The sequence below is a fragment of the Topomyia yanbarensis genome, chromosome 3 (genome assembly GCF_030247195.1).
Source record: "Topomyia yanbarensis strain Yona2022 chromosome 3, ASM3024719v1, whole genome shotgun sequence".
Taxonomy (NCBI): domain Eukaryota; kingdom Metazoa; phylum Arthropoda; class Insecta; order Diptera; family Culicidae; genus Topomyia; species Topomyia yanbarensis.
In genome coordinates this window covers 292,878,576-292,893,875 of record NC_080672.1, presented here as the reverse complement: position 1 = coordinate 292,893,875, position 15,300 = coordinate 292,878,576, and the positions used below count along the sequence as shown (strand labels likewise).

General features: G+C 39.9%; 2 protein-coding genes across 3 annotated transcripts in view; one reads left to right on the top strand and one right to left on the bottom strand.

The window, feature by feature from the left end:
- Positions 1–12,037: 12,037 nt before the first annotated feature.
- The window catches only part of LOC131693250 (palmitoyltransferase ZDHHC15), a 35,563-nt gene continuing 32,300 nt past the window's right edge, over positions 12,038–15,300 (bottom strand). The window contains exon 6 of one of the 2 annotated variants that reach the window (XM_058980929.1): positions 12,038–15,125. In XM_058980929.1, the coding sequence (XP_058836912.1) occupies positions 14,876–15,125 (250 nt within the window). In that variant the 3' untranslated portion in view covers positions 12,038–14,875. The remainder of the gene's footprint in view (positions 15,126–15,300) is intronic. The other variant, XM_058980927.1, reaches the window with a different exon arrangement.
- The window catches only part of LOC131693251 (uncharacterized), a 38,435-nt gene continuing 38,241 nt past the window's right edge, over positions 15,107–15,300 (top strand). The window contains exon 1 of the mRNA XM_058980931.1: positions 15,107–15,193. The gene's annotated coding sequence lies outside the window, so the exon portion shown is untranslated. The remainder of the gene's footprint in view (positions 15,194–15,300) is intronic.

Below are 15,300 nucleotides of genomic sequence, written 5' to 3'. Positions count from 1 at the left end.
AATCAGGCGTACCCAAAAAGGTGAGATGCTCTTCGAGTTGAAGGAGGATCCCACGAATAACAACTCGACCTTGTAGCAAATTATTACCAAATTTATGAGTAAAAAAGTAGAAGCAAAAGTCTCAAGCCCAGAGATGGTGATTGTGTGCAAGGACTATGTGTGACTGCGCTTTGATTGCAGAGCCGTATCAAGTCCCCCCTGATAACGGTACAGTCGTGATTCGCTTGTTGGGCCTCAGCCTTGTCCAACTAACGAATTTGATTCGCTAGTTGGACCAACTGACAAATGCCAAAAACTCTCCAAAGGAGATGTTGGCACTGTAAATTAGGGCATTGCAATTTTTTTTTTGAATTCTCAAATCCCCCCGCCCTCCCCTCCACAGTGTTTTAAAACGTCGTTTTCGTGCTCAAAATTAATAGCGTCTAAACCGTTAACTTTAGAGGTATAGTTTGTTCGGAGAAGTTGTTGTTCTTATGATTGCGCATCCACAGGAGTATACCGTTTAGTGATTAATTCACCTATAAGTGATATACGAAATTTATTTTCCGAACTAATTGAGATAGAGACTTTGTGTCTTCGACAAAGTTGTATAAAATGTTACTACAAAAGAAACTGCTGTAGACACTATATATCTAGCTTCAATAGTTTACGAGTTATGGAACATATTATATGGAAGACCCCTTAAAATTAGTTTTTTTATGATAACTTTTTTAGACATTCTCGTATCTTCTTGGAATCTTCCGCAAAGTTGTTTGCGGTATCGAAACACATATTTTTGCTGAACGTAGTTACTTCCTATCTGTTGAATTTAAAAAGATATTCCAAATTTTATGATATTTTTGGGGTAACTTCCACCTTAAATAATTCGTTAAGGAGCAAAAAGGAGCAAAACAACATCATAACATACTGAAAGTACTAGCTTTTTGCTTTCATATAATGGCCCGATTGTTAGTCGACGCGATTCTCCCCGAGTGTTATGTTCAATACAATATGCCATCGCAGTGGTATAAAATGAAATATTCAAGTGCACTGCGACAAACAGCTTTTTATGGTAAATTGCATAGAACATGGTCGCCTATAACATGCAATGCATATGGTTTGCCTTTCAAAAACAAATTGCAGTTTTGGATGTGTTTAATAATGTCGATATTTGCATTATAAATAAGATAAATAAATTTATTTTTAATAATCGTTTTCTACGTCATCTTCAAAGTTTCTTCTTCCGCTAGAAGAGCTTTGGCGTCTTCTAAAAATCGTTTTATACTTTTTTAGCCATCCCCGAGCGTCAGTCACGACAGAATCCACATTGTGAAAAAGGTGACGTTAATCAAGCTCCATTATAATTGTCACGAAAGACATTAATAAACCTCCCGGTGGGATTTTCATAATTTTTCCAAACTTACCAGTATCCACTGATTGCTTAAATTTCACGTGACACACTTCTCGATCGCACTATATGCTACGTTTCGTACTTTGATCTTGATTGTGGTCAAAGTTCTCTTTTTCTTTTTTTGGACATCGATGAATATGTTTCATGCAATTTACCATGAAAAGATGAAGCTGATTATTGCAGTGCGCTTGAATATTTCATTTTAAACCACTGCGATGGGATATTGTTTCAAACATAACACTCGGGGAGAATCGCGTCGACTAACAATCGGGCCATTTTATGAAAGTAAAAAGCTAGTACTTTCAGTATGTTATGATGTTGTTTGCTCCTTTTTGCTCCTTAACTAATTATTTATGGTGGAAGTTAACCCAAAAATATCTTAAAATTTGGAATATCTTTTTAAATTCAACAGATAGGAAGTAACTATGTTCAGCAAAAATATGTGTTTCGATACCGCTAACAAGAAGATTCCAAGCAGATACGAGAATGTCTAAAAAAGTTATCATGAAAAAACTAATTTCAAGGGGTCTTCCATATAATATGTTCCATTACTCGTAAACTATTGAAGCTAAATATATAGTGTCTTCAACGTTTTCTTTTGTAGTAACATTTTCTACAACTTTGTCGAAGACATAAAATCTCTATCTCAATTAGTTCGGAAAATAAATTTCGTATATCACTTATAGGAGAATTAATCACTGAACAGTATACTCCTGTAGATGCGCAATCATAAGAACAACAACTTCTCCGAACAAACTATATCTCTAAAGTCAACGGTTTAGACGCTATTAATTTTGAGCACGAAAACGACGTTTTAAAACACTGTGCCCTCTTATATTGTGACAAATGTCAAAGTAAGCTCAGATGCCAAATTTCACATCATTTGGACAATTCTAGACTCCCGCCCACATCGCCTGAAATTTTTGAAATTGGTACTATGGGAAAATATGGAGGAAAAATATATTGAATGCTATAACTATTGAAGTAGCAATCAGAAAATTACAATTTATTCCTCTCTTTAAAGGAAATAACCAGGCATTGTAGTTCTCTCTCACTCACGTGAGAAGAAGCTTATCCGATGTCCAACTTTTCCGAGATAAGATGAGGCGCAAAATTCTCCGTCTCCACAAATAGCGTGAAAATGATTTTGCGGATAAAATTTATTTGACTTTTTCCTTCTCACCGGAGAAGGTGATAAAAATTTAATTTCGTGGAAATCAATAAAAACTTCAAAAAAATATACTTAATTACAAAGAAAAGCGGCAAAGAAGTATGATAGACTTGTTTTTTCGTGTTTTGGAACAACAGCAAAGCAGCGAGCGCAAAAAGGATACCGTGATAAACTCATTCACTCATTCTCCGGCTGTTTTATTTATCCGGAGAAATAACACGTTGTATTTATCCGGAGAAGTTGTGTGAGTGCCAATAACTTTTCGTGTGAAAATGTGAGTTTTTACTGTCGCAGTAGCAAATTATCCGGTCGCATTTACTCATATGAGCGATAAATGCAATGCCTGGAAATAACCTTAGTATTTGAATGGAGATATTTCTGTTCTTATAAAAATACGGGAAAGTGGGGTACTTGGTCATTTTGTTCCCAAAATCCCCTATTTTTAATAATTTTTCTGCTCCGTGATGCAAATCATACATATTTTGCAGTTTTTCTAATGTGAAAAAATCTCAGAAATCAAACGGAACCTTTTTGACCTTTGTCCGAATACAAGAAGCTAGGACTATAGGGCCTTTTGTCATTCATATTAAATTTTATCATTTTCTCGTGCAGATATCTCTATTACTCTTCAATCAATTTTCATAAAATGTAACTTGTCGAGCGTGGAAAATTCTTAGGAATACAACAAAAAAAGATTCGCTAGCGGTAAAATTCAGAAACATCAAATTTTTTGACATTAACTCTACAAATCACATTTTGTTCATTAAATGTTCTAATACCTCAACTTCCCCTATCTTTCCAGGATGGAAACTTTTCTCTTGTAATCCCCAAACATATTTTATACTAAAAGTAGTAAATTACATAAGAGTTTTGTTATTACATGGAGTTAATACGTGCGATTTTATGATAAAAATGTGAAATCGAGGCTATATGTCAGATACTTTGATGTTTCTGAATTACCGATAACGAATCTATTTTTATTTTGTTCCTAAGGATTTTCCACGTTCAACAATTTATTACAATTGAGTGAAGATTAATTGAGATATATGCCCGAGAAAATGATAAAATTTCATATGAATGACAAAAGGCCCTATAACCCCAACTTCTCGTATTCGGACAAAGATCAAAAAGGTTCCGTTCCAATTCTGAGATATTTTCACATTAGAAAAACTGCAAAATATGTATGATTTGCATCACAGAGCAGAAAAATTATTAAAATAGGGGATTTTGGGGCCAAAATGACCCAGTACTCAACTTTCCCGTATTTTCTAGAAACACAAATATCTTCATTCCAATACTAACATTACTTCCTTTAAAGAGAGGTATAAATTGTAATTTTCTGATTGTTACTTCAAAAGTTATAGCATTTAATATATTTTTCCTCTATATTTTCCCATAGTAACCAATTTCAAAAATTTCAAGCGAAGTGGGGAGGAGTGTAGAATTGTTTAAATGATGTGAAAATCGGCATCTGAGCTTACTTTGACATTTGTCACAATATGAGAGGGGGGGGGGGGGCTTTGAGAATCAAAAAAAAAAATTTTTTGCGATGCCCTACTATAAATGCATCTGTTCACATCTCAAAATATTGTCAGATTGTTTGTCAAAGTAAATAAAATACCAAACGTGAAGCTGAAGGCTGCGAGCCCGGCATATCCGAACATGTGCAGAATTGTTTAACCCTCAAAAAGGCAACGGGTCTCAGAGGCCCGGCTAGTTACAGTTCTCTAGTTTCAATGTCCCCTATTTGTGATAAATGCAGACAATTCAGTCCATAGAACAAAGTGAAACAAGTGAAGCAACGAATCCCAAATGAAATGAACAGCACATACTTGCGAAAATGTGAGAGATAAATGCAATCAATTCGGTCCATAGAACAACTAGAGACGGTTTAATTCGGACAATCCAAATTGATTAACTGGTTTGAGAGGACGAACGAACAAAGTGAATAAGGATTTCAGCAAAAGTAACCGATTTGTTGGAATAATAACAATACTCTTCAAAAAGTCTTTTCAATTCATTGGGTCTTTGGAGTGAAGCTTCTTGAAGTCACAATTTTAGCTTACCCTTTTCAGGGTTAAATGAAGGCAACTTCCCCGAAATGTGGAAGGTACATTAACGGGGCTGATGAAATGCACGGAGGGTGAGCGCAGACTGTCCAAGATGCAGTTCGGATTTCACAATGGAGTATCGACAATGTAGGCAATTTAGACAGCGCTGGACAGCACTGCACCTAAACAGAAGCGAAGAGGAGATCGATACTGCGATGTGGTTACGGTAGATGTGAAGAATGTATTTAACAGCGCCAGCTGAAAATCCATCACTACAGCGCTGCACAGAATGAGGGTTCCCGACTATCTATGCCAAATCCTGAAGAGCTACTTCCAGAGCAGAATGCTGCTGTAGAAACGATCCAAAGCCAGAAGACAATGCTCTCTATTGTCTTCATTAATCTCCAGCACGTATTGTGTAATTTGAATATACCAAATATGTTGACTTAGAACCGCCAAAAATGAAACATGAAAATTAATTTTAAAAGTGGCCATAAACTAAATAGACTTTTTTTAAATACAAACGCTTGTAACAGAGAAGCACAAACTCCATGACGCTCCGTCTGCGACTAATATTTCCTATTGTCTCAAGCTAATCACAACTCAGCACAGTTCAACATCTCGACTTGGCAACATCTGTTTCTGTCGCCTTTTGTTGCGTGGGAACAGGAACCCAGAAGATCACATCATTGGCCGAGATATTTCAACCTGGGACGGGACGTGCAAAGTGAAAAAAGCAACCGGACCTATCTTGACGATTTTCATTTTCTTGAAAGCAATAACGTTTGGGCAGTATCGTTATTTCCTGGCAAAGTCTATGACGTATTAAAAACAAAATTTTTGCATTTGTAAAATTTGTTTTGAATCTATATTTATATGCCTTTGTTAAAAAACCTTTAGATATATTTTGAGGTGGAAAGAAGTTCCTATTGCTATCAGAATGCGTTAAAGAAGATATTTTTTTCTATCCGCACTGCTCACGATATATTGGCAATTAATAAAGAGAATAAATATTCCAAATAATTGATTTTGTTACTATGTTTTAATTGCCGCAAGGTTCTACTGTATCGATTTTGTTGGTTATTTTCGGCTAATTTGAGACTAAGATAAACGAAAGCAATGAAATTGAAAGACGGATAGGTATTCTAGAACGAATCAGTTATAAACTTAGAACGGAAAATTAGGACTAGGCAGGCCCATATGGATATGATCGAAAGGAAATGTGAAGAATTCTTTGCCTTCTGCTAAGTAGGTGTTGGGCGTTGCACCCAAGTCTACCGCATGGTCCATGGTAACTAAACTAAAGAAAGTTAAGAATTTGGTATCAAAAAATAAATTCCAGGCTATTTTAGGATGCATTTATTAGATTGTTACAATTGTTGCTTTATTATATAGATTTTCATGAAAAAGAAATAATATTTTAAAAAAAATATTACTTTATTTTCTAACAAACAAATAATTCCATTCGTGAGTTTGATCACCTTAGCGACCGACAAATGCATATTTATATTAGACAGTGAAAAATTAATGCCGAATATGTTTATTGAAAATATTGAGGAGTATTTTTTGAATAATCAGTGAGATAATTATTTCATAATATTAGTTAAACACTATGAAAAACTTGCCATCACCTTGTGTGAATAAGATTGGAGATGGTTAGATAAATAATTTGTAGATTGAATCATTTTTAAGTAGTAATTGTCATTCGTTATCGAGCACTCAGTCGAGATAGAAGTCTTTTGTCATCGGTCCGTACACTCTATAGCGACAAATAGTGTTAATCTGCGTTCAAGGTTATTTACACACTCTGCGCCTAGTTGAGGTTTCAGTATTTTTTCCCTTCTTTTGTGTTTCTGTTTCTGAGTACCGTTAGCCGGTCAGTGAAGTGAAACAGTGTTCTTCTAGTAAGCCGTCTGGATACCGTTACATACACAAGCTAAGTATTAGTTTTCGTTTCCCCTTCTTGGTTGTCTTAATAACGTGCACTGGGCAATAGGCCCGTGCAAAAATGACTTCCCCTGACGGCGGTTCATCTCAAGGTGAGATGGACGTCGAAATAAAATCGGCTCCCCGGCTCAAAGTATATCCGAGCTCGGCCACCGGGCCATTTGTGATCTTCTTCCGGACCAAAGAAAAAAAGTGTTTGAATCTGTTGCAGATTTCTCGCGTTCTGACAGACCGGTATTCGGCCGTGACAGAAATATCGAAAATTCGGCCTGATAAGCTTCGGGTGGTGGTTAACAGTTCAACTCAGGCAAACGATATTGCTGGATACGAGCCCTTTACGAGGGAGTACAGGGTGTATATTCCAGCTAGCAGGGTTGAAGTCAGTGGGGTCGTTTCCGATTCGAGTCTGAATTGCGAGGACCTGCTAAAATATGGGACTGGCTGTTGCAAAGACCCCATGCTTAAGCCAGTGAAGATACTGGAATGCAAACGTTTGCATTCAGCATCAGTCGCAGCTGACGGGAAGAAAACATACGTCAACTCAGACTCTTATCGGGTGACCTTCGCCGGCTCTGCCCTGCCTAATTACCTCCTTTTTGACAAGGTTCGTCTACCTGTTCGCCTCTTTGTGCCGCGGGTCATGAACTGTACTAATTGCAAACAATTGGGACACACAGCCTCCCATTGTAGCAATAAAGCCCGCTGTGGGAAATGCGGTGGGAATCATGCGGATGATTCCTGTGGTAGAGATGTCGAAAAGTGCCTCTACTGTGGGGGAAACCCACATGATCTCCCTTCATGTCCCGCGTACAAACAGCGCGAGGAAAATCTTAAGCGTTCCCTTCAGGGACGCTCTAAGCGATCTTTTGCAGAAATGCTTAAGATAGCTACGCCACCTGTCTCTACAAACATCTTTACCAACTTGTCTACTGACGAAGGCGACTGTGATGAACCCCAGGAGGGAACATCTTCTGCTGTGCCTAGAAGTAGTAGAAAAAGGAAGAACATTTCCTCTTCCAAGCTTCGTCGTAAAGGCCAGAAGGTGTCTCTTCATGGTCCCCCTAAAATAACTACTCAAGGAAGTACTGGTGCAAAACCGAAGCAAGTCGCTCCCGGTCTCAGTAACCTGAGCTCAGAAAAGGAGTTCCCAGCACTTCCAGGAACATCAAAAACCCCAAGTGTTCTCATATCACAGCCAGAGAAAGAAAACAGTGCTGGCTTAATAAATTTCTCTGACATTGTGGACCGTATTCTTACAGCGTTAAACATTTCTGACCCCCTTAAAAGTATCTTGATAAGCTTTCTCCCCGCAGTAAAAACATTCTTAATGCAGTTCACTGCGAAATGGCCCCTCCTTTCAGCGATTGTATCCTTCGATGGCTAATTCATCGAACGAGGTCAAGGATTTAATCACTGTTCTACAGTGGAATTGCAGAAGCATTATCCCGAAAATCGATTCGTTTAAAATCTTACTAAATAATTTGAAATGCGATGCATTTGCCCTATGCGAGACATGGCTCACTTCAGAAATAACCCTACACTTCCACGATTTTAATATTATTCGCTTGGATCGAGAAGACTCTTACGGAGGAGTACTTTTGGGGATCAAAAAGTGCTATTCTTTCAATCGGATCGACCTCCCCTCGACACCAGGCATTGAAGTTGTCGCTTGCCAAACCAGAATTAAAGGCAAAGAACTTTGCATTGCTTCCACCTACATCCCCCCTAGAGCCTCAGTTAGCCACCGACGGCTTTGCGATATTGCGGAACTCCTCCCCGCACCGAGGCTAGTTTTAGGTGACTTTAACTCCCACGGCACGGCATGGGGTTGCCTTCATGACGATAATCGATCTACCCTACTCCATGAGCTTTGCGACAACTTCAATATGACTATTTTGAATACGGGTGAAATGACACGGATTCCTGTCCCTCCAGCGCGACCGAGCGCCTTAGATCTGTCCCTCTGCTCGACATCGCTGCGGTTAGATTGCATGTGGAAGGTAGTCTCTGATCCCCACGGCAGCGACCATCTGCCAATCGTAATTAATATTGCTAACGGTTCAGGGCCACCGAATACAATCAATGTTTCGTATGACCTCACACGAAATATTGATTGGAAGAGCTACGCGTCCGCGATATCCGAAAAAGTAGAATCGACACAAGAGCTTCCTCCGGAGGAAGAGTACGGGTTCCTGGCTGGCTTGATTCTCGATACCGCGATTCAAGCTCAGACTAAACGCGTACCAGACGCGAATTCACGCGGGCGTCCTCCCAATCCATGGTGGGACAAAGAGTGCTCAGACGTGTACGCGGAGAAGGCCGCTGCGTATAAGACCTTCCGGGACGACGGGCTGCCAGCTAGCTACCGACAGTACGCGATGGCGGAAACGCGCATGAAGAGTTTGATAAAAGCCAAAAAACGTAGCTACTGGCGCCGGTTCGTCGACGGACTAACGAGAGAAACATCGATGAGCACTCTTTGGAGTACGGCCCGGCGCTTACGAAACCGAAACAGTACCAATGAGAGCGTGGAATATTCAAACCGTTGGATATTCGATTTTGCCAAGAAGGTTTGCCCGGATTCCGCCCCGGCACAGAAGATCTACCGCGCCGCGTCCCCTCACAATAACGCGAACGAAACACCGTTTTCGATGGTGGAGTTCTCACTTGCTCTCTTATCATGTAACAATAAAGCCCCAGGGCCAGACAGAATCAAATTTAACTTGTTAAAGAATCTGCCAGACTCTGCCAAGAGACGCTTATTGAATTTATTTAATAAGTTTCTTGAGGGTAATATTGTCCCTCATGACTGGAGGCAAGTGAAGGTCATCGCCATTCAAAAACCAGGAAAACCAGCCTCCGACCACAACTCGTATCGACCGATTGCGATGCTGTCCTGTATCCGAAAGTTGTTCGAGAAAATGATCTTGTTTCGCCTCGATAATTGGGTTGAAGCAAATGGCTTACTGTCAGATACACAATTTGGTTTCCGCAAAGGCAAAGGGACGAACGATTGTCTTGCGTTGCTCTCAACAGAAATTCAAATGGCTTATGCTAGCAAAGAGCAGATGGCATCAGTTTTCCTAGATATAAAGGGGGCTTTTGATTCAGTTTCTATCAAAATTCTTTCTGAGAAGCTGCACCAGCATGGTCTTTCACCGACTCTAAACAACTTTTTGCTAAACCTGTTGTCTGAAAAACATATGCATTTTTCGCATGGTGATTTATCGACATCACGAATTAGCTACATGGGTCTTCCCCAGGGCTCATGTCTAAGCCCCCTTCTCTATAACTTTTACGTGAATGACATTGACGAATGTCTTGTCAATTCCTGCACGCTAAGGCAGCTTGCAGATGACGGTGTGGTCTCTATTACAGGTCCCAAAGCCGTCGATCTGCAAGGACCAATGCAAGATACCTTGGACAATTTGTCTGCTTGGGCCCTCCAGCTAGGTATCGAGTTCTCCACGGAGAAAACTGAGCTAGTCGTATTTTCAAGGAAGCGTGAACCAGCGCAACTACAGCTTCAATTAATGGGTCAAACTATTGCTCAGGTTTCAACTTTCAAATATCTCGGGGTCTGGTTCGACTCTAAAGGAACCTGGGGATGTCACATTAGGTATCTGAAACAGAAGTGCCAGCAAAGGATCAACTTTCTCCGTACAATAACCGGAACATGGTGGGGTGCCCACCCAGGAGACCTGATCAGGCTGTACCAAACAACAATATTGTCGATGATGGAGTACGGGAGTTTCTGTTTCCGCTCCGCTGCGAACATACATTTCATCAAACTAGAGCGAATCCAATATTGTTGTTTGCGTATTGCTTTGGGTTGTATGCACTCGACACATACGATGAGTTTAGAAGTGCTGGCGGGCGTCCTTCCGCTGAAAAATCGATTTTGGGAACTCTCCTATCGATTGCTCATCCGATGCGATATCTTGAACCCGTTAGTAATTGCAAATTTCGATAGGCTTATCGAGCTCAATTCTCAAACCCGATTTATGTCCTTGTACTTCGATTACATGGCACAAAATATCAATCCTTCTTCATACTATCCCAACCGTGTCAATCTCTTTCATGCTTCTGATTCAACTGTATTCTTCGACACATCCATGAAAGACGAGATTCGTGGAATCCCGGATCACATACGTCCGCAAGTGATCCCAAGCATCTTTCATAGTAAATTTCGAGAAGTCGACTGCAACAAGATGTTTTACACCGACGGGTCAAGCCTCGACGGCTCCACTGGCTTCGGTATATTCAATCAAAACCTCACCGCCTCATTCAAACTCAATGATCCTGCTTCAGTTTACGTCGCAGAACTTGCTGCTATTCAGTATACCCTTGGGATCATTGATACTTTGCCCACCGATCATTACTTTATTGTCTCGGATAGCCTCAGCTCAATCGAGGCTCTCCGTTCAATGAAACCTAGAAAGCACATTCCATATTTTCTGGGGAAAATCTGGGAGCGCCTGCGTGCTTTGTCTGCAAGATCGTACAAGATTACCTTAGTTTGGGTTCCCTCGCATTGCTCCATTCCAGGTAATGAAGAAGCGGACTCTTTAGCTAAGGCGGGCGCTTTGCAAGGTGATATATATGAAAGACCAATTAGCTTCAGCGAATTTTTCAGTATTACTCATCAGAGAACCCTCGAAAGTTGGCAAACATCATGGAGCAATGGTGAACTGGGAAGGTGGCTACATTCGATAATCCCTAAGGTATCGACGAAACCTTGGTTCAGAGGGATGGATGTGGGTCGGGATTTCATTCGCGTGATGTCTCGGCTCATGTCCAATCACTACACGCTGGACGCACATCTCCGGCGTATTGGGCTCGTGGATAGCGGTATCTGCGCTTGTGGCAACGGTTATCACGAAATCGAACATGTTGTCTGGGCATGCGCCGAGTACTGTTCTGCCAGATCTCAACTATTCGATTCCCTTCGGGCCCGAGGAAGATCACCCAATGTCCCGGTTCGAGATGTACTAGCAAGCCGCGATATTCTCTACATGTCCCTTATATACACGTTCCTCAAAACCATCAATATCCAAATTTAAATGCCCCTATCTTTTCTCTTATCATTCCCAGAAGTGCCCTCTTCCGCCTACCGTACCCCAACGATGGTTTGATACGACTCCAAGACGAGACAAAACATCTGTCGAATGAACCAACAACACGAGATCTACAGTACAACATCACACGCGCAGCGCGGTGTGTTCCCGATCCGTATCTGAGCCGTACTACGAAATCGTCTGGAGGAACCCCTGCCGGCTCGAGGAAAACCGCCCGGCGTCCCAATACTTGATACATCCGTTCGAATCTGTAATCCTGGCCGTTGATTCCTGATGCCGGAAACTGAAGTTTATATCCCCCCCCCCCGTTCAGTCTTGTCCACCCTCTCTCCCATGTCTCTGATACACAGATGTATGTCTTCACCCCCTTCTCCCCTTGAATATCTTCCCAAAACTTATGTGCCCCCCTATCTTCTAGTGTTAGTTGATCAATCCATTCGAATCTGTAATCCTGGCCGTTAATTCCTGATGCCGGAAACTGAAAGTTTATATCTCACCCCCCCCCCCCCCCCTTCAGCCTTGTCCACCCACCCTCCCATGTCTCTGATACACAGATGTATGACTTCACCCCCTTCTCCCCTTGAATATCTTCCCAAAATTTATGTGCCCCCCTATCATCTAGTTTTAGTTGAACAATATTTAATCTCGTTAAGAAATGCGCAACAGTACCACTACTTTAAAATAGTCCTAATTAATTCCCCTTAATCTTGAACCACTCTTTCTAGTTATCTCTAGTTAATAAGCTTGTAAAATGTTCCGCTTAGTTAATAATTATTTTTTCTACAATCTCCCTTCTAAAAATCATAAAGTGAATTACTATACAAAGAACACACAAATGACCCGTCCCCCAAATCTTACGAATATTATATTATACCCTCTTTTATATGTATAAGTTAGCTGTAGTTTTTTTTTTTAGTTTTATTATATAAAACAAAATAATATTGAAATGTGTATCCCCCTAGTTTTAAGAAATTCAAAATGTAAAACAATGAAAAAATGGCACCTTTAAGCTAACGCATACGTGCCTTATCAAATAAACAAATTGAAAAAAAAAAGTAGTAATTGTAGAATATTTTATGAATTTATTCTTTTGTTGATTTTTTAATTCATTAAATAATAATAAAAATAATTAAATAAAATTCATATTTTGTTTGCTGCCACCTAATGATCGGCACCTGATAGATCACAACCCAAGCAGCATTCAAAGTTTTATAGCACGCTACAAGGGTAATCTATGTTTTATGAGTGGCTATAAAACTAGCATAAAACTTCAAATGTTACCAGGGAAGGAAGCTATGCCGATGTCCAAAACCTTTGCTGGGAATAGGAAATAACGGTTAGATATGTTTTCTATGACATGCAGTCAAATTCCCAAATTTCGCTACTAATCACATGGCTGCACTGATTATATACTGTGTCCAGCAGAGTTTAAAATATTCAAATTCACTGAATTAAAATTGATCATATTCAGCCGCACGCAGCTGAAAACGTTAAACGAACAAACCGACCATTCATCCATCCACGTTTTTTCATTCGGTTCCGATTATTACACGAAGTGACCGTACAGCAACGAATCAAACGCATCAAAGTAGGCTCTGGCACAATGTAAGCGATGATGATTGTTGTTTCATATGCTTTATAGGCATATGAATATTTTTTTTCTATTCAATGCGAATCGCAACAGGTTCATTTTCAGCCGTCAAATAAGAGCTTCGATTATTTTTACCTCTGGTGTCTAGTGTAATTATGGCGTAAATTACGTCAAGAATTCGTTGCACATTGTTTTTTTACCGTAAGAGTTTAAATATTTTCAATTATCAACTTTCTACACTCAGCCAAAAAATACAGTGAACTTCATAAGTATTTCGTATATTTTTTAGCCACAAGCAGGACGTATGTAAATCATAAGACTATCTTATGAAGCGGCCTTTATTTCGTCAAATCGGTTTGCTATGATTTAATTTTCCATAACGCATTTTCGATTTTTCATATGGCAAAATTATATATTTCTCTTATGTTTATGTGAATCATAAGATGCTCGTATGAAACTCAAGCGAGTAACGTATGCAATACCCAATAAAGTCTTATTTTTACATAATCATCTTATGAAAACATAGTTTTGTTATTTTTCTATGCATCATAAGATATTTCTTATGAATTTCGGTGCATGATTTGGCTGGGTGTAGAAATCCGTCTGTTTATCTCAACGATTTCTCTGACGTCACCGCAGAATTCGCGGAGTAGCAAGCCTCGCTTCTGAGAGCCGTGGTAGCACACTTCTGTCAATTCAAAAACAGCCAACAAAGTTCTGTTAAATAATCATAGTAACCTGTCTCGCAGAAAGGAGTACAGAAAATCTAGAACTAGAAGCCTCTTTTCCTCTTATTTTGGGTTGCCATAGCAAAAATAATATGCACAACTTACGAAACATTGCGTCTCTCGTTCAAATTTGTGGAAAATAATGTGTGCGTAGAAATTAGTTTAACTTTCTCAGCAGAAAGGTTATGCAATTGCTCTGTTTATATCAGATCGGTGAAATTGATCAATCGATTGCGATCTATTAGTCTATGACAAGACAAATTCAAAATTCTTGTAAGCAGTTATTTAATTTTCGGCTCTAGGTAAAAATTAATGTCTCTAGATAAAAATAGGTACAAAACTCTACTACTTGACAGTTACGGATAATGAAGCTATAATCAGATTATTCATATGAATGATAACATTATTTTGTGTCATGTGAAAGCTACATCATTTTCCGTACATCATCGGCACAACTCTGTACCTCATCTGCACAGCTCTATCATTGACCTTTGCTTGAAATTATATTGTGAGCGAACTTTTCCTTGCAAAATAACAACAAAACCGAGAGGGAAAAAGAAGACCGTCTTCGCATGTCCCGTCCCAGATTTCAACCACCCCCGAGAGCCACCCGAACTATAGGCTGCATCACAGCCACAAAGTTACACATATTCTCAAAGCTACCAATAAGCCATACTAACAAATGCAGCGCTTTTAAGCCAAAATAAAAAACTTTGAATCCGATAAATCAACGAAAAAATGAAATCAAATGTTGATTGATTGTAACTAGTCTAACGTTCACCTTTGTCAGAAAAAAATATATTGCATGTCGTCCTTTTCACAATCCAGCTCGCATTATTATTCCACTTACAGTGAAAGAATCACACATCGGATCGTAATCCTTTTATTGCTCACTGTAGCCTAGAAGTTGTGTTAACGGTTAACGCAACAGGCTGGCGGATTGACTAAAGATTGTCGTTTCATAGTCGTTATCATCGTCGTCCTCCTCATCATTATCGGCCAGGCCCGACACGATCACGTGCTTATCACTGCACGATGGACTCTGAGCCTGCTGATGGCTCCCGTTGCGGTGGCTGATCGGATGACGATTGCTCGCCAGCTCACCGCTGAGCAGCGATTCGGCGTCCTCGTCGTAGCTGCGAACCGGGTAGGACACCCCGTCGCCCAAACTGAAATGAGAGAAGTTAAGCAGCAGGTGAATAGTTTGTTCTTGAGCTTCCCACTCCAGCTACGGACGGTAGGTAGTAAAACTATACAGGTTTAGCACAAATCGAGTTTTATTGAATTAGTTTGTCAGCTTACATTAGTTAACGTTTAATTTACTTATACATCCTTTTCGTAGTA